General features: G+C 33.7%; 1 protein-coding gene across 2 annotated transcripts in view; it reads right to left on the bottom strand.

Annotated features, from left to right (window-relative positions):
* LOC140448788 (heat shock protein beta-1) overlaps positions 1-17,114 on the bottom strand; it is a 68,265-nt gene extending 51,151 nt beyond the window's left edge. Inside the window, exon 1 of one of the 2 annotated variants that reach the window (XM_072541905.1) lies at positions 16,757-17,114. In XM_072541905.1, the coding sequence (XP_072398006.1) occupies positions 16,757-16,932 (176 nt within the window). In that variant the 5' untranslated portion in view covers positions 16,933-17,114. The remainder of the gene's footprint in view (positions 1-16,756) is intronic. The other variant, XM_072541903.1, reaches the window with a different exon arrangement.
* Positions 17,115-20,084: the final 2,970 nt, after the last annotated feature.

Raw genomic sequence — 20,084 nt, 5'->3', positions numbered from 1 at the left:
ATGCATAAATAAATATCAATCCGTTAATAAAAAAACTGATATTGATAAACTAAGCAATATCTATAATTACATTCTGTCTTACGAAATTAATACTATAATTTTCTTATATTAGATTTTCTGACTATAAATACTATAATTTCAAAAAATTTAAATATTCATATTTGGCGCCACTTTGTACGTAACCATAATAACAATCAAGAGCTAGTTATCAACAACAAAAAATATAATAAACAGAAACGAGTGTCTTTCTGACATAAATCAAACATCAACATAATCAATGTCATAATGAATTTGTACAAAATTAAATAAAATTAAAATATTGTACTTAGATAACTATATCATTTTAATAAGTTAAGTTTTAATGTTTTGTAAATTTGAAAATTTAATGGATTAACCTCACGTTGTAAGTTTTTATACTAGTTTTATACAATGCTATTTAATTCTAATTTCATTGTATTTACTGATACCATATTTTAGCATATCCTGAAGAAGCAAATAAATTTTGCGAAAGCTTGATAAAGAACAAAGAGTTTCACTTTCCTGCCCTATTAATGACTGCAACCCCAAAATAAAACTTTATTATATATATATATATATATATATATATATATATATATATATATATATATATATATATATAAACCATATGGTTTTCCTCGAAACCTGATAGTCTGTTGGTTTAAGTTTACGCATAAAATCTTTTAACGCATCTCTACATATCTAAACATTTACAAAAATAGGGAATTAGGGAAAGTAAATACTTCTAGCTAAGCTATTCTAAAGTTATTACGTAAATCCATTAGTCAAACTGAAATGCAAGTAGATATTACCGAACACTCAATGTCCACCTTAATTTTTCAAACATCAAAATACTAAATTTCGCGCTTGGGTCCTGAATCATTTACTATTTTTAGTTTACCTTACAATGTTGCCAGTAATACAAAAGTAATAAAAATTTAGATATAAAATTATGCGAAAATTACATAAATCCGCAGGTTACTGTAAACAATGGTGATGATGTATTTTCATTTATTAGGAATTATAAAGGCATGTTCAAATTACATTAGTACTAAAGATTTCTTGACGATTTTAGATAAAAACGTTAAGGGATGAAAATGGCACGTAAAGAGTATGTGGAGAGCACCTCTCTGCAATGAACTTAGTGGTGGAAAGAAAAAAAGAAAAATGAGGGAGAGGTACTGATTCACTCTTTTGGATAGGAGGTATTTTATATACATACATACGTGGAAATTATACAAAGTATCGAATACTAAGGTACAGACCGTAACCTAATCTCTTCAAAGATAAGCTCGTTTAATTGCCCATTAATCACTACAAATCACTCAATGGAAATCTTCAAACAGATTAGCCTTAACACAGATTATTAGTAATATTAATACTTAATGATAATATTAATAATTAATTGTAACATTATTATTTGGTTAAAAAATTTCATTTTACTGACAACTTAACTGTTTCAAATTAAAGGCGGAATTTGTTTGAAATCGATATCGATCGTTAACGAGCAATACGAGTTTGGAGTCAAGTATAACAAAGATTAAAAAACATATGTACGCATTTACTTTGATTTTATAGCTTAATCTAAATTTACATATTTATTCACCTTGAAATTTGCAAAATTTTTCACTTCGTTCTCGATTCAAACAAACAGAAATATATCTATTTATCTGTTAGTACTAAAAATATGACATCATCTGGTAATTAAGTAGATTTTTTTATACTATATGAGTAGCCTAATCATATTTCTTTACAAATTAAAACGATTGCTTTTTGCTTCTCGAGAAAGATGGACTAAAAACGAACTTCTGATATACAGTGAACATCAGTATGCTCTCTAATAGAGCAATAAGCATAAATGTAGAAGACGTTTCTGTTAGAGGCATGGTTACGAGGGGGTGTCCACAGGGAGGGGTGCTATCACCACTACTCTGGAACATAGTTCTAGATACTCTGGTTGACCAACTCAGCAGCAACGGTTTCTACACAATAGCCTATGCAGACGATATTGCTGTCCTGCAAAGCGGTAAGTTTTAGAACACACTATGTGAGAGATCACAAGTTGCTCTCCGACTAATAGAAACATGGTGCAAGGAACACTCACTATCTATAAATCCAAAGAAAACAGAGGTGGTCCTCTTTACCAGGAAAAGAAGAATCACGGGCTTAATACCCCCAAGGATTCTAAACTACAGTCTAAATTTTTCTGACGAGGTGAAGTACCTTGGTATTACCCTTGACAAGAAGTTAACATGGAACTCACACTTAGATGGTAGAGCTAAAAGAGCATATATTGCCTATGAGCAGTGTCGACGAACGGTTGGACGCACCTGGGGCCTCACGCCCACACGCCTCACGGGTCTACACCGCTGTCATTAGGCCAATGCTAACTTACGGAGCTATTGCTTGGGTACCAAAAGTTCTACAGGCAACAGCGATTAACAAACTAAACCATATTCAGCGGATGGCTTGCATAAATATAACAGGTGCCATGAAAACAACACCAACTGCTGCAATGGAGTTGATCATTGGCATCACGCCTCTAGATATATATGTCAAAGAGGTGGCGCTAGTGAAATGATGCGACTGCGCTCAGCTGGTGCAAACCTTGATGTAGGAATGGGACAATTGAGAACTCGTTTCTGGCGAGGAGAGCTGGATGCGTTATCACTCCTACAGGCAGACTGCGACTCAATTGAACCAAAGTTTGTCTTTAACAAACCCTACAAAATTTAAACAGGACAATATATGGAGACAAACGTGGCAAATGCCTATTGCATATACACCGATGGCTCCAAAATGAAAGAAGGCTTAGGATGCGGGATATACTCCAGATCACTGAACCTAAGAATAAAGTGGGGTATGGGCAAAAATGCCAGCGTAGTTCAGACAGAACTGACTGGTATCTCCATAGACGCAAAAGAGATAACCCAAGAAGGTATAGCAGGGAATGAACTATAATGATCTGCACAGATAGCAGACAAGCGCTACTAACCTTGAATAGACCACGTGTCACATCAGGTTTAGTAATGGAGTGTCACGAGTCACTAACTCAAGCTTCGGATGGTAATACCATCATCCTGAGGTGGGTTAATGGATACAATAGGAATAAAGGCAACCGCATTGCTGACCAATTATCTAGGAAGACGGCAGGCCTAAGACTCTTAGGACCTGGGGATCTTTTTGGTTGGTCAACTACAACAATCGCGGAAATTGTCAAATGTCACTCCCATACGCAAACCATAAAAATATGGGAAGAAGGGAAAGGATGTAAACTTGCCAGGGTAACACTAAGTAACCTTGAAGAGTCAACATCAAAGAAGTACTTGGGAATGACCAGGAAAAACCTACGTTTGGCAGTTGGTTTTTTAACTGGTCATTGTCAACTAAGCAAACACCTCCACACACTGGGGCTAGCAGACACACATCTATGTAGGACGTGTGAACGAGAAGACGAAACTGTAGAGCATGTCCTATGTGAATGCCCAGAGTTATCGTTAATACAAGAGTACGCGTTTGGCGAGTCCTGGCCCACACCTGCCCACATAAGAGAGATGTCTCCTGGTGACTTGTCCACCTTCCTAGAAATGGCAGGATGGACAATGAGCTAAGGGTGACAACTCCCTGGGAGGATGCACAATGGGTCAATTGTGGCCTAAGTGCTGTGAAACTTAACTCGCCCTCCCTACTCTACAGATATAGATACAGATACAGTAAACATTGTTTAGAAACTTGAAACTGTATAAAATGATTCTTCAGACAAAAATTTAGTATACACGCAATGTGTTTCCACATCCAACTCCTTGTTATAAACGTTCTGTAAGTAGATATTTTTAAACCTCAAACTATCCCAGGTATACATAAATAGGTATAAAGAAGAGCAACAGATACAACATATTATGCGGAAGACATAAATGAATGGACTATATAAAGAAAAAAACAATACAATTAAGTGAATGGGGAAATTTGGTCGTCAAATAAAAAAGCATACAACAAGTTGGCGAAAAGGAGAACTAAATGAATGGCTAAATAATAGGAAAAAAATCGTATATGATGTATGGTAAGTCTATGGTTAAGACGGAGTTACTAAATATTGCACGACAGCACAAAAAAATATCAGAAATATGTTGTTGACGAAATGGCTCATCACCATGAGTATGGTGATGAAATGGCTCATCGCGTAAAAAAAAGAGGTAGCAAGTCGAAATACGAAATAAGTTATGTGATGTACAAGTACCCTTCCATGAAGCCATGAATAACGTTACTCCACATAACTGGCAAAAGTACATCTTTCACGCGAAAGAAGAACAGATGTGGAATTTAGATTCGTTCCTCCAGGATCTTCGGGGTCGTTCTCTTTTCCTTCTTCCTATGGGGCTCCATTCGGTTATTCTCTTTATCCATCTGCTATCGCTAGTTCTTCTTACAGGTCCATACCACTTAAGTCATTTTTGTTCTATATATGTTAGTATGTCTGTTTCTATTGATGTTCTCTGGTTTATTTCGTCATTACTTCTCCTATTAATTCTTGTTACTCTGCAGCATCTTGGCAGGTATTCCATCTCTGGTGCTATCTTACTGCTGTTTTTCTTGTTTATAATCCAATTTTCAGCCCCATATATACTTATATATATATATATATATATATATATATATATATATATATATATATATATATATATATGTATATATATTATATATATACTTCGTACTAATGTTTTATAAATCTGTGTTTTTGTCTTTATATTTAGGTGTCTATCCCACCATACTGAGTTAAGTTGTCGGATTGCTGTTCTTTTTTGTCCTAATCTTTGCTTATTTTCTTCCTCTATTGTTGCCTTTTTCGTGATTATAAACCCCAAGTATTTGAATTTATCATTTCCTTTGATTGTTACGTTGTCGTTAATCTGTAGATTTTCTATGTCTAGTTCACTTGTAGATAGGTACCCTGTTTTCACGAGGTTAATATCTAGTCCAGCCTTGGTATATTCTTCTTGTAGTTTCTTCGTCATATAACTGAGGTCTTCTTGGTCTTGTGCAATCACTACTTGATCGTCTGCAAAGCTTAACGTATATAGGTATTCGTTTCGTACCGGTACTCCCATGCATTCGCATTTTCTTTTCCATGTAGTTAAGGCTTTATCTAAGTATATTTTGATTAGAATTAATTAATTATTCAATTTGAAAAGTATTTTCGTGAGTTTTTACCAAGAACTTAAGACGAAATTTAATGGTGTTATTGATATCTTTGAGAACAAAGTATGATTTGATGATGCCGTTTAATTTTATGGTGAATTTTATTTCGATTCTTTTCTATTTGCTGTAAATATTTATCCAAAAACCTCGACGCCATATAGAAACTGACTTAATTTGGGGCAAAATGTAAAAATTGCATACGAAAGCATCTCTGCAAAAATTGCATTCACCTTTAAAACGCATTTTGATTTTTTTCTATAGGACATTCTGATAAAAAAATATAGAATTTTTACCGTCGATACAAATTTTATTCAAAAAGTTGATTTCGCGCGCATAATTATTGACATTCAAAATCACCGGTCGCTTCAAGCATTATTTCTGAGAGAACCGTTTATTCCACACAAAAAGTGCTGATTAAAATTATTGTAAAGAATTACCTCAGCCAAGTGAAATTCCAAAATTTTCCCCAATACAGGGTGGTTTAGGGGGAAGCCTGGGGGTAGGTGTGACAAACTTCTTTGCATCTTTTTTGGGGTTCCAAAATCGACATTTTCAGCAAAATTCAGCTTGTTCATATGATTTTTTAGAGGTTCAGTGACATTTTCGTCTATGACGATTGGACTATTTAGTTAATATTTGAATTGTTTGTTGAGTTTCAGGTTTGACTGCGGTAACTTTGATTTATCGGTGGATGAGTATTTAAATTTTATAATATAAAACTTGAACTTTATTGAGTGCGGTTATATATTATGTTGATTGACTATAAAGGATTTTTATAGAAAACAACGAGTATTTGATCTCAATTTCGATTAACAAAAAACAGTGTTACGGCTTTGGTGATCTACAACATACAATTTACTGTAAAGACAATTTTATATCTGGACAAATATATTCTAGAAATATATTAATAGAAAATTAATTATAATAGATGCAGTAAATATAAATAATTAATGACATACATACGTCTTCTCGTGAAAAATTCGACGTTTAGAAAGCACTCATTCAATAAAATTCTTGAGAGCAATGTAACATATACCTACACCACTTCGAACAACTGCCTTGTGTAGGTCTGATAGTTTCACTTTCCTTTTTTGGCGCCCACTGCTTTTCATTGTCCGTCATAATTAAAAACCAGAATACCGGCGAAATGATTCAGAATATTTCGAAGTGGGTAGCAATATGTTAATTTCTCTATTTGCCGTGACTGCCATGACCATTTTTGGGTTGTATTCAAAGTAACTGGTTCCATTCATTAAAATGTTTCCGTAATAGAAGTAACATATGATTGATAAGTATTTTATTGTGGCGACAGAAAACTCACCGAAAATTTTATGAACAAGCTAATCCAAGCGGTTTAAAAAAAGCAATTCACATTCAACTGTAAGTCAAGAAAGGTATAGTATTTCTATTTAAAATTGAAAACCAAACTTGGACAATGACGAAATAAAATCCTGACATGAAGTGGCACAAAGACAAAGGAATGGGCGATACTGGGTATATATTTACGAGACAAAAGAATGAACTACTAGATATCAAAACAAAACAGAAGTTAGAGAAATAACAGAAAGAGCCACAGAACTAAAGTAGGAGTTTGTCACATATTGCAGAACGAGGGAATAGCAGATGGAGTGCAAAAATGTTGGAGTGAAAATGTATCGAGGGATACGTGATACAAAAAAGGCAATATGATGATCTAAAAAAGGCTAGGGGCTAAATTGGATAAGGAAAGCCCACAATAGAGTACAAGATTTGATAATGGAATAAAAAAAAAATATTTTTGCCTTACTAACCACATGCCGACATCTCTATCTCTCTCTCTTCCCCCACCCCATCTCTCTCTTTCTCTCCAATGGTGCTACAGCCCAAATCGAGCATTGGCCTCCTCCAAACTATGGCTCCAACCTTGCCGGTCCCGCGCAGATCTTCTCCAGGTTCTCACGTCTAGCAAATTTTGCGCGTTCGCTGCCACTTCTTTTACTACATGACTAGCTAATTGAAGTATCTGAAGTTTAAAGGATTCTGAGATCGGTGTCTCTTTGATCAATTTGTAGATCTTCATACTCCGTGTTCATGAATAGGTCCAAATATCTTCCTTTGGACTTTTCTTTCAAATACTTCCAGCTTTTTTTTGTGGATTCTGTCATCACCCATGTCTCGCATCCATAAAATACTCTTGGTCTGATAATAGTTTTGTAGGCCCTGATTTTCGATCTCCAGTTTGTGTATTTGGAGCGAAACACATACGGAACAGGAGAGAGAAAAATAAGTTTTGTTTTCCTTTACTATTCTTCTTTGACTTTCTGGTTATTCTGTTCCATCCGTGCTTAATGCAACTCCCAAATATGTAAAACCTTATACATTTTCTTTACTTGTCTGTGTTAGCTTTTTTGTCTTTTAAATATTTATTTTTAGTCCGGTCTCTTGTGCCCTTGTTTTTAATTGTGAATATATTTCTCTGTCACCTCTTCCGTTCTGCGATACATAATGCTGATATCATTGGCATAGGCGGCAATCTGTATTGATTTGTTTTTTAGGAGGTTAGCTCTTCCTATATTCAGCTGTCTTATCACATATTCGAGATTCAAGTTGAATGGTGTCGGTGCCAGCCCGTCTCCTTGCTTCAATCCTCTATCAACACGCCGACATTACTACTTAAAGAGAGAGCGAAGAGTTACATAATTATTGAGAGAAGAAAGAACGGTGGGGTAAATAATTACATATTTTTTGTAGGGAAGGCACAACGATGGGAGATACACAAACTTTAAAAGATTTCAGCTTATTACAAATGATGCAAAATTCTTTTCGCAACTAACACATGGAATAAAAATGATCCATGATGTTGTCCGAAAAGCGACTATATAATAAAAGATGCTAACTCATAATTAAAAAGTGAAAAAATGCCTACTGAAACATAAAACAACATAGTTCATGCATACTTTCATTTCAAGGAATGCTTTATTAGGTTATCTTGTTAGTTACATACCATAGGACTACCCTATTTCCGTTATCTTACTATAATATAAGATCATCGTCATCGACTGCATACCTATCATATCACTATAATAGCTTATATAATAAACGAGATAATGCAATGATGTCATTGAGTGGTTTCGTCAACCACAATCGCCAAAAATAAACAATGCAATATAAATCCTTGATTTTTGCTATCATTATTTTTATAACTAAACTGGTAAAAATATTGTGCATCATTATATAAACAACTGTAGGTAATCAATTTTGTTTCATTAAAACGAGTTTATTGAAATGGCACTTTTTAATAATTTATTCGATGCCGATAAAAAATGATAACAAAATGGAAATTTTTGAGAATTTACGGTTTTTTTTTTTCGACAAAGTTTTATAAGGTATTCATGTGAGGATTTAGTGTTATTATCATTGCTATTTTTAATCGTGACATTGGAGTTAATAATAAGCTAATGAAACTATTTTTATATCTCTATTCAATCAGGAAGTACTTTGTTTTGTATAGATTCTTTCAGACTTTATATTTTTCCATTATGGGGATAACTACTTAAATAAAACCTAGATTTACGAAAAAACAAATAGTAATTCACGTTACAAAGAGCCAAAGAGGTGAGAGAAAGTGGGTTTTTTAGGTCGAGTCAAACCGAGTCCAGGGCGAGCCGTAGGCGAGTCCTGGAAACATGGGGAGCCCTGAAAAAAAACTAATTTTCGGTCGCGTGACGTAAATTTCTCTATTTTTTTCCTAAATGTAGTATTTATTTAACCCGTAACTGGTGATGCGGTGTCATACGAGCTCCATCAGATTTTTAAAGTGACATACGTCCTCGCTTACTTAGCGCGACTACTTGACCGTCTCAGTACCTTTCCGTCTCCGTCAGTGTGTTGTGTGATATCGAGCGAGATAGTCGTGAGCAAATAGGTAAATGTTTACAAATTACCTATACGGAAATAACTGAGCCCTGGGGACACCTCACCGGTTACGTTTTTTTTTAGTAATTAGTTTTTTTTTATTTTTAGTTGAAAATGGACCTCTCACGATATAATAAAATGGATTCCGATGATCCTAGATTTGAACACTGGGCTCAAAGTATTCTAGATGCGGATGAGAGTGATTTCAGCGGTAACGATGACTCAGACAATGATCCCGACTATGTCAGCGAACACGAAACTGATTCAGAAATTGAATGAGAGCCGGAAACCGTGGAACCTCTATTGGATGTTGAAGATAATATCCCGCAAAATGCAGCACTTTCGGAGGTTAACTCGGACTCGGATCTACATGAGCAGCAATAAACTCCAGGCCCTTCGAGAACGTACTATGGCAGAAATCGATACAAGTGGACTGCAGAAGCTTCACCTTCAAATGTAAGAACAAGAAGTTTCAACATTATCTCTCATCATCCTGGGGTTATTGGGCCAGCCAAGTCTCTTGGGAAATTGTGTCTCCAGAAAAGTGCTTGGGAATGGGACATCGTAGAAGTCGAAGATGGCCTCTTACTTGTTTTTATACAATTTTGGATATTTCTTCCGTCAATGCGTTTATATTATACTCATCCCTACCTGGAAACCCCCAAAAGTCGAGGTATGAATTCATCAAATTTCTGGCTCGGCAGCTTGTACAGGATCATAAGAAAAGAAGACTAACTATTTCTTAAATTCCAAGGCAACTGAGACATAATATCGCTTCCATTTTAAAAACAGACATTCCTGAACAGAAAAATGCTATTTTAGAAAAAAGAGGTACTCAAAATGTCCACGCTCATTGGATAGAAAAACGAAGATAGTTTGCATTAGTTATTGTAGATTGTAGTTTTTATGATGTTTTTTGTTTTTGGTTATTTTTTTATGTTGGTAGGTTAGATTGAATGTTTAAGTTTATGTTTTAAGAAAAAAATTTTTTTTTTGTTCCTCATTTTTTGTTACAAGATAATGTTTAGTCTAGTTACAAAATAACTCAGTTTTTGAGGCTATTTCTTAGTTTAATTTTTTATGCGTGATAAGTATTTCAAATATTTGTTAAATTAATGTTATAACAACATAAACGTCTTTAAGTTATTGAAGTCATTTTTTTTTAAATATAAACAAATATCAGTGTCTAATTTTGCAAAACAAATTGGGGTTAGTGTGGCCCCAACTCACCATACACGTAACAAAAAATGGACCTCACCAGTTACGGGTTAAATACTAATCCCCATATATTCAATATATTCATCATTATACACGTTCTCCCATGCTCATATTTTTATATTTCTATTTTGTTCTTTAACAATATTTGCAAAGTTTCCGACAGAAAAAAGCCTTAATCTTATCAACACTAAGAAAATAATACAAAACGCTATCTGTTCAACCATGCAGCGTCTCTGACACATACACATCAAAATACCAACGACCTTAGTCACATATCCTGTATAAGGTTTTATTAATTGTTTTTGTGATCTGTGAACTATTTCTGTCATCTTTTCCGCAAAAAAAGGAACAAAATAGGAAATAGTGCGTTGACAAAGACGCATGAAGGAATGTTTTAAAATCGATGGGATTTTTCTGTATCTAATATGGTTAGATAGTGTTAATTGTTTTCTTTATTTGGGTTAAACCATTTTACCGATTAGAATATAAGTTGGAATTGCTTCTTCAACCTTTCTCGAGATACGAGAGAATGCAGAATGTGGTTCTAGCATTATGATCGTACATTTAAAGAACGTAACCTATATAGGTACAGTCTTTCCAGTAGATTTATATCAAGTATGTTACAAGGGAAAGAGATATTTGTAATATAATTAGGTATGTCCCTGTAATTGTTGTACTTAATATTAATATGCTATATTGCTATCTAGAATCAAGATCTCAAAAAATAATCTCATGAGAATCGAAAAGCTTCGCCCAGTTATATGAATCTAGCAATCAACTAAATTTTCTTTTAAATTTTTATTGCCATAAGCTAAAAATCTCGTATGCCGTATACAGACAAAATGTTTAAATATTTGGCAGTTTATTTTTTATCCAAATTAATAAACTGCCAAGTACAAAGAAGCTTTAGCTCATTTTTAAAATTTTGAGGGTTTTTTAAAAGCGTTTTATTTTGTTTTCCGCGACTGACTTGAAAAAAATTAATTTGCAACATTCCAACATTCAGATTTCCACTTATTGTCAAGAAACTAAAAAAACAGCTGGATTCAACGACAACCAGTATACAGAAGCAGCCTTCCTGGACGTAAGCAAAGTCTTCGACAGAGTTTGGCATGAAGGACTAACAAATAAAATGAGAAGCTATGGATACAGCGGAGCCATTACAGGACTAATCTTATCGTAATTGGGCGGCCGGAGGTTTAGGGTTCGGATAGGACAAGTTCTGTCCGAGCACGGAGCTCCGGAGGCCGGAGTGCCACAGGGAGCGGTCCTGTCACCTCTACTGTATACAATATACAGCGCCGATGTTCCAAGAATACCAGAAACACTTCTCAGTCTTTATGCAGATGACACAGCAATTACGGCTAAACACAGAAACATTGATGTAGCTGTAAACAACTTACAGACAGCATTGGATAACATAGAAGAATGGAGTATCCAATGAAAAATAGCCATTAACTTAGAAAAAGCTCAAGCAGTCATGTTTAAAAAGAGAAGAGAAACCCCAGACGAACAACTTACAGTACAAAACCTAGGAGTTACAATGGATCAAGGACTAACCTTCACGCAACATGTGGACCAAACCATCCAAAAAACAACCACAGCCAGAGCGGCATAAGAGGTCTAGTAGGTAGTAAAAGCAAATTAAGACTAAAAACGAAAATAAGACTAATTAACAGCATTCACCTGTTCAGAAAACTGAAACAACTAAGGGTGACAGACACGATGGAAGAAAAAAACAGAACAAAGTTTGCTGATCTAGAGAACCACCCAAGCCCGATACTGCGAGAGATAATAAGATATGATGCGTTCTATCGATGGAAGCACAAAAGACCAAAACAGCAAATCCTGGTCAACACATAAAGTCTAGAAAATCGTAGCTCTATCAACAGAAGACAACCCAGCACATAGCACTGGCAATTTTAGTAATGACTAATGATATTACTTTTCAGACATCTCTCAAAAAAAAATACAAAAAACTTAAAAAACGGCTTCGGCCACCAAAAAAAAATTACAAACACGGAGCGGGGACTTGGAGCCCGAGCAAGCAATTTCAGATACGATGATAAGTCACTAGTGATAGCAGGAAATAGCGCAGGATTAGGCTAATCTGCTTGCATCGGGATAGGATATCGTGTTGGAGTTCTTGTACCCAGGACCTCCACACGACAAGCACTTTGCTGATAAGTGTGCTTCTATCGCGCATCAGAGTTCTATATAGGGAAAAGGGATGGTCTGAGTACAAGAATTATTCCTCCTCGCCTCAATGAATTGTAACACACGATTGTCATTAATAAGGGGTTTACAAATCTCACAGGCTGGGTTAAATTAAATTGCTTGGTTGCTTGCTCTAACAATATTTCAGAATTCATTTTTTAAATTTACATAATATACAGGGCAATCGATATGTTTTATAGAGCGAAATAAACAATATACCTGAAAAATATGCAATACATACCTGAAAAATATGCAATAAAATGTGAATTTTAACTTTCTATTTTCATTTACAGCGAATAGACGTGGTAAAAATGTAAACATATCAATAAAAGGCAAATAACAAATAATAGGGCTATACTTCTCATATAACAGTGATAGCTATACAGATGAGACTTATTTACCTACAATTTGTAAACTTAATATGTCAAGGGTCATAAATAATGATATGGCTGGGGTATAGCCAAAGAATGTTAGTGGGAAGAATACTAAAGATGGCCTTACTTAGGAGGACTGAGGACCATAGGAAGTAGAAGGAGAGGAAGACCGAGAGTAAGATGATAGTATCATTAAGAACTTTAGTGAAAAAATAGCATTAAGTCATTCAACTGTAGCTTTTTGCCCTAGACCTACAAGGCCTCTTGTGCACTGTAAATAAATAAATACGCTTAGCATCACAATGTTAAAATTATCTAAATTATTTGCTCGCCAGTGTACATAGCTCTAACCGATAGCAGATAACCTTTTGTTACATAACCTTGGATAATCGATGTAGATGTGACAAATGCAACAAAACATCAAAAAGTACCTGTCGTCGGCGATTGTCAAGGTCATTGTTGTTACCGTTGAAGTATTTGCATTATTGTAGTCGACTTTCATGATGTAACAAACAAATTTGTTCAGTAAATAAAAATATTAACTATAGTTATTATCATAATTATCGTCATGCTGAGAAAAACCAATTTAGCAAATACTCCTTTTGCTATGACGTCATGATGTCAACTATTTGAGGTTGGGTTTGTCCTTATTTCAAACGAAACTAAAATTTTCTATTATAAATTTTTCAAAAACACTTCATCTACTCATTATTTTCAATGCCCGAAAAAATGCACTAAACGTGTTTTTCCTTTTATCTTTGGTCGCCGATGTATAAAAATCAGAAAACAAAAAATCCTTTACAAGAAGAAAATAGACTTATGTGCTACAGAAGAATTTGTAGTAGTACAACACAGATTTGAAAAGATACAAGCAACGCCTAAGGCGCATTCTCAACAAAATACCACAAATTTTATCTTTTATTGTGCCTAGCGACCCTGTATAACACAGCTAAACATAATAAAACTCAAATAATGACACAAAACCCCCTAAAGCATCAAAAGAGCGACTGCAAAAGTCAACCAAAAGTTACATGTAATTGGCAGTGGCATTTTGCGAATATTTGGTCGAATTCCAACTTTTAATGGAGTCTATTTTTAAAACTTTGATACGGTAAGATCATTTAGAAGATTGCTTGTGTTATACTCTATTTAAAACCAGTGAATCGAATATTTTCGATAATATGAATGACGGGATTATTTTCTTAATTTATAATTAATAAGCTTGGATTTCTGTTGACATTTATAGAAAAATACAACTTTCTGTTTTCTTTCAGACACTATTTTTACGTAGGTAATTATAATCTTTAATTCACATTCAATAGATTTATTGCTGTAAATTTAAATAATTATGCAGTTATTTAGTAATATAGGACAAACTTCCTATATAATTTGAGAATTGACGAACATTAAAAAGAGTTGCTTTGTAAAATATGTGAAGCACAAAAAGAATTAGATAAATATATATAGGTAGAACAATTATTTAATTTTACAGTGACAGAAGTACATAAATTATCGAATTACGAGATTCTGTTAAATACTAAGATGAGTAAAATTAAGCTGGTCAAAAATTTGCTACAAATATAGACTTTTTGTTTAAAATAAAAACATACGCTACTTAGAATCGGCTTTCAATATGTTAATAGCATGAAGTTGTTATAGTTGAGGAGAATACCAATTGGAATAATTAATTCATTCATTAGTAGTCCCCTAATATGCTGCGTAGGTGTACATTGATAGATTTTTTATAACCATCAATCAAATAGATTATTTTTCCGTCCTCCAGCAGAGTATGTAAAATAGTCCGCAATGATGAATCATATTTTAGAAGATCGTTTCCAATTATTGTACGTCATTGCATTTGTCCTTATTATTATTCCTCCTTTCTAATAAAGATTAATGTATAAGAATAGCACCTGATTACCAAAATTTTTATTGTTTACGGATCGTATTCTCGAGTTATCGAAAAAACAAAACAAGTTTGGAGTAGGCTGTAATAATTATATGTTATCTAAAAATGCGCAGGTCCACAAAGGGTTCCGTTAATAGGAGTACAATTCTGTAAGCCCCTTTGGAGGCTGCAGACGTTTTCACATGAAAAAATTCTTGTTTTTTTACAATCTCTGTGTTTTGGAAGCATAGCTATCTTGTCGCGGGCTACAAACGGAGCGGTGGATTGCGCACAGGTATAAAAAAAAAATAAAAGCGATTGAAACGATACTACATCGGGCGACCACACATTACATTGAGTAGTAAACGCAGTCCCATGCGTGTTTCTTAATAAAATAAAATAATTTGAGTATAAAGTCGAATTGAAATAAAATAAAATAAAAACTATCAATCCGTGCATAGACGATAAGAGAGCTTTGCTTCCCCTCCTCGGTCATTTCCAGAGTGCCACATCCTGTTTTTCTTCTATTTTGCTGATCTTTCTTTTCTTCCACACGCTTTCTTATTTTTTAAATCTTTATTTCCCTTTTTATCTTCTTACGCCTATTATATTCATCCTACCTTCGCTTGTATGTCTTTTAATCTATCACGTGGTGTTCAGGTCTGTTAACGTTGTTAAAAGGTTTGCCTTACCTTTTCAATGTTTTCCACTATTTCATCCAATTTTTTTATTTCCTGATTCTTCTTCCCTGTCTTCGTTTGATATTCTTGGTACTATCATTTTTCTTATTATCATCCTTTCGAAGACTCTTACTTATTGTTTCTACCTTACTTACTTTGGAGTTAATTGTTTGTGTACAATGTATGATCTAAGTGATATTATTAGAGGTACATAAATTGTCGCTTTTATCGATATTAGAGGTAAAAATCATGATTTAGGAATATTAAGAGTTTGAACTGCTTAAACTTTATGAAAACTGCGGTTTTTGTTAGTCATCATCAATTATTTTAATTATTGCCAAAAAAAAAGTAGTCAAGAAAAAAAGAGCAAATTGTGTTAACGTTGAAAAAGTAGTTCGATGAAAAGAAACAGACATTTAGTAATATAGAATATAGAACAAGAAGAAAATATAGCAAGAAGAAAATATAGCAAAACTTGCAGGCTCAACAGTGTCAAAACTTAGATTCAACTAAATATTCCTTCGTTTTTTTTTTTAATTTGAGATTTTTATGCATTGGAAAATTGCAAATTGTATGTATTGTAAAATTGCAAATTACTTAACTATAGAAACATGAGAAACGATCAAGAAAAATAATTATTGATAGTAAGTAGTTTGAAATTTATAGTACTTAGTCCATTTAAAAAACATCAACAGCAGGTAAGTACATATACTATTTGTAAAAGAATTGAAATCGTCAAAGACTCGTCGTTCGTAATAAAAAACCTTTCTAATCAACCGATATTATACTTTTTAACTGTTTTTGGACATTGACATGGGTTTTACCAGGAGTATCAGTTTGCAAAATATTAAAAATTATTCAATGAAACTTTCAGAAGTAAGCTTAGTGGGTTAATTATAAGGATTTTTACTGTAAGCGGTACGTCTTTGATTTAAATTATTTTTAGAAATTCTATAGGTATCTAATTTAAAGTAATTTTCAAAAATCTAATGAATTATTTATATAGAAAATGAATACATAAGCATATTTCTTTCTAAAAGTATTAGATTAACAGGAATGTCATTTTTCTCTCCGTCTTGACAGTTTCCTTGATCTTACTATGAATGAATTGATCAAATGACCAGTATGTTTGTAAAGAACTGAAAATCAATACCCACCTACGTTCAGGTGAATGTTTGCCCATCAATCTTCGAAAAAGACTAGTCGAATATTATTATATTAAGCCGGCAACTTTACATTAGCGTTTTTTATATAAAAGCCAAGATATTTACCTGGTTGTGCTCCTGAAGAAGTTGTTAGCCTCCCTACTTGTAAGTTCAGATCTGAATTTGTTCATTTCTTCTTCCATTTTCCTCATTTCGGCGTCGAACCTTTCCCTGATGCTGCTAAATTCCGTGTCGATAACACTGAAGTCACCCATTTTGATAGGGATGTTGCGGTTAGACATTGTGAATTATAAAACTGCACTTTCTGTTACACTACACGCAAAATATGAACACTAACGAGAGAGCGGTGCGTCGTTGATAGTAGTTGCTTCTGGTCTGTCACCGAATGTTACTAGCGCGCAGAACCGGGGATGGGACGGTTTTAAATAGAATTCGTGAGGGGGTACGGACGAGTCTTGCGCAACTCTTCTACACCTCTGCGATTCGAGATCCACGGATACCGAATCTTGTGTTGAGATGCGTGGTTGCATCGTTGCCACATAGTTAAATTATACACGTATATGCGAATTTTTTTAAATAAATGATTCCATGAATTTAAATTCGCCAGAAAGAAATAATATGGTACAATTATTCATACTCATATTCAATTATTATACAATTATTCTTGTATGTAATACCAAAGAGAGAGGGAGCTACTTTACAACAAATATATGCAAAATTTTAAGGACTGTTAAAAATAAATTAAAACAGCTAATAACATGTATATAACTTGTCCTTCTATTTAAACTCATTACACATAAGTCAAGATAAAGAAGAATAAATTGTGATTGGTATACTGGGAAAACTTTTATAGGAAAAAAATTATAAGTATCAAGTATGCTTTTAGTTTTCCCTTATCTTCTTCATTGTTTTCCATCTAAAACTTACCACATTTTATTTATTTTCGTCTTCTTTTTCACTACTTATACCTGTTATGTACCTCTACTGAAGTCTAGAAAAAGTAGAAAAAGTATTACCCTTATTTGGGGCGCAATGTCTGGTGTGATGGTTCTACCCCATTATTTCTTTTTTCTCTCTCATATATACATATGATAACTAAACATTTATAATTTCTTTATAACACTAGCAGAAGAACAACAAAATTTTCAAAACAAACATTTACTTTGGCATCGGAGATATTGAAATTTGGTTGAAAGAAAGTTAACTCCCCTGGACTGTTTAAGTGTTGAGAAATGTTAGGATATACTACTGCTAGAATAGGAGAATTTTTGTCATGCCAAAACTTATTGACTAGATTAGAAACAGAGATTTCACATATTTTTTATAGTTGTTCAGTTGTAAGATTATCATTTCAGAATTAAGTTTACAGCTAAAAATAGTCGTCTTAAATGTAAGGAATGCTCCATAGATTCAGCTAAAAGGTTCTCTGTAGGTGTAGATTTGAGAACCAACCGCAGAACCTTGTATTGTTCTAGTTTGAATACCTTAAATGTGGTCTAGTTTTTTAAGACTACTGTTAGTGGCAGATCCGTACAGAAAGCTTCCATAGTCGACAATGGATCTGGTATATGCATGAGAAAGCATTAAATTAATCTTAGGGTCAGCAGCGATCGATAGCGATTAACAAGACCAGTTGTAACCATTAATTTTTTTAATAATCAAAAAAGAAACATATTCAATTTTAATTTTGATAATCAAATGCACTCTTTTGTTTGTTTTGTTAACTATTATCCAAAAATAAATAGATATAGCTTTTACACTTTTGGTTTCTCACTTTCTTGGTTTATTTTGGTTTTTCCCTTAATTTTTGATGAATGTAGCTATTTGAAACAATAATGTTGAAATGTAAAGAATTCTCTCTATATATCGTAAGAAGCATTAGGACAAAACTTACGAAGACAGTTAGATGATACCAACATAATCCTGATACCTATCCTTAGATATAAGAAATCCTCCAAAAACTAGATTGGAACAACTAGAAAACAAGAGTAGAATCATATATAGAAGAAATGCACAATCTCACTAGATCGAAATGTGTAGGGGAAATATGCACTTGGAAAATTAAAAGAGACGTGAAATCAGTAGGTACACGCGCGTCTATTGTTGAAACGAAATCTACCTACAATACCTCTTAAACCCTTGGAAAGCCAATAATACAAGTCAATGATCCTATTGAACGTAAGCACCCTCCGTATTTTACATTGAATCAAAAAGCTTTTATTAACCGTGGGTAGATGTAGGAAATTAGACTGTATTCAAAAAAAATAATCTGATAAAAAATTATCTTTAACAAATAAACGGGGGGCATTTGAACCTTCATAAATAAAGCTCTTTCATAATAACTTTTTGTAATTCTTAATTTTCTTTGTATACGAAATTTGCTAATATTCTTATGTTTTCGCTTATAATATATACTAAAAACAAAACTGATTCAAAAGAATGCTAGTTTACTGGTGAGTGAAGAAGACATGAATAAGTAGGAATAGGAACTAATGGTCGTAACACTAGCTAGATTACACTATTTCAAGCAAAACTACAATAAACCTATTATAACAATCAATGTTTGTGCTCAAGAGTGACTAAAAAACGCCTGAATATTTATTGCCTCTAACGGCTAAGCTGTTACAACTTGCGAGTTTGTCAACTAGCGAAAAACAAAAGTAATTTTATTATGAATGCAAGGCATAAATATAATTTTAATATCGAGATAGTTGCTAGTTTTACTAAAGGAGATAATAGTCCTTTTATCTCACCAGAACAATTCTACGATATCCCAAAAAGCCGAATCGTGGATGGTGTTCAAAAATATGAACAGAAACTTAGTACAACCTACTAGAAAAATATTTCGTGCCACAAACAAGTAAAAAGTTTTTCACAACCTTTTACTCGGTACGCAAAATACTCCTGTGACTTCAAAAAAGGACCTCAGATGAATTACAGCCACCTGTTTAGGTAACAAACATGGCGCCGAAACGGATAATGGGCTTCTGTAGAAGTCTAGATCTTTTGGACTTACAGAGATCTCGGGAATCTTTCCGGTCACAGTGTGCAACGGTCTAGTAGGTCAAATGACCCTTTTGAAATCTACAACTGTATGTGGTACTTTTTCTAAGAGATCGTTTTTTGAAAATATTCATTAAAAATATGAATATTTTGAAAATTTGTATTCTTATTCATTATCATCATAATAATTGATGCTACGAACTTCTTAAGCCTATATTTCCATAAAGCCTTATTTTTTTTCAGCTTGGTGCTAGTTTGCCACACCGATTTTCCTTGCATCCTTATCCACACAATTTGTCCATCTCAACCATGGTTTACATCGTCGTTAGTTCCCTACGGTTTTGTCAATGGAGTACACCTTGCAGGGTCTTTCGTTTGCTCTGATTATATATCCTGCCCACTGTAAGCGTCTAATTTTGATTGCAGTAAT

This window comes from Diabrotica undecimpunctata, chromosome 1 (genome assembly GCF_040954645.1).
Source record: "Diabrotica undecimpunctata isolate CICGRU chromosome 1, icDiaUnde3, whole genome shotgun sequence".
NCBI lineage: Eukaryota > Metazoa > Arthropoda > Insecta > Coleoptera > Chrysomelidae > Diabrotica > Diabrotica undecimpunctata.
Note: the sequence above shows the minus strand (reverse complement) of the source record. Positions and strands in the feature narration are given on the sequence as shown.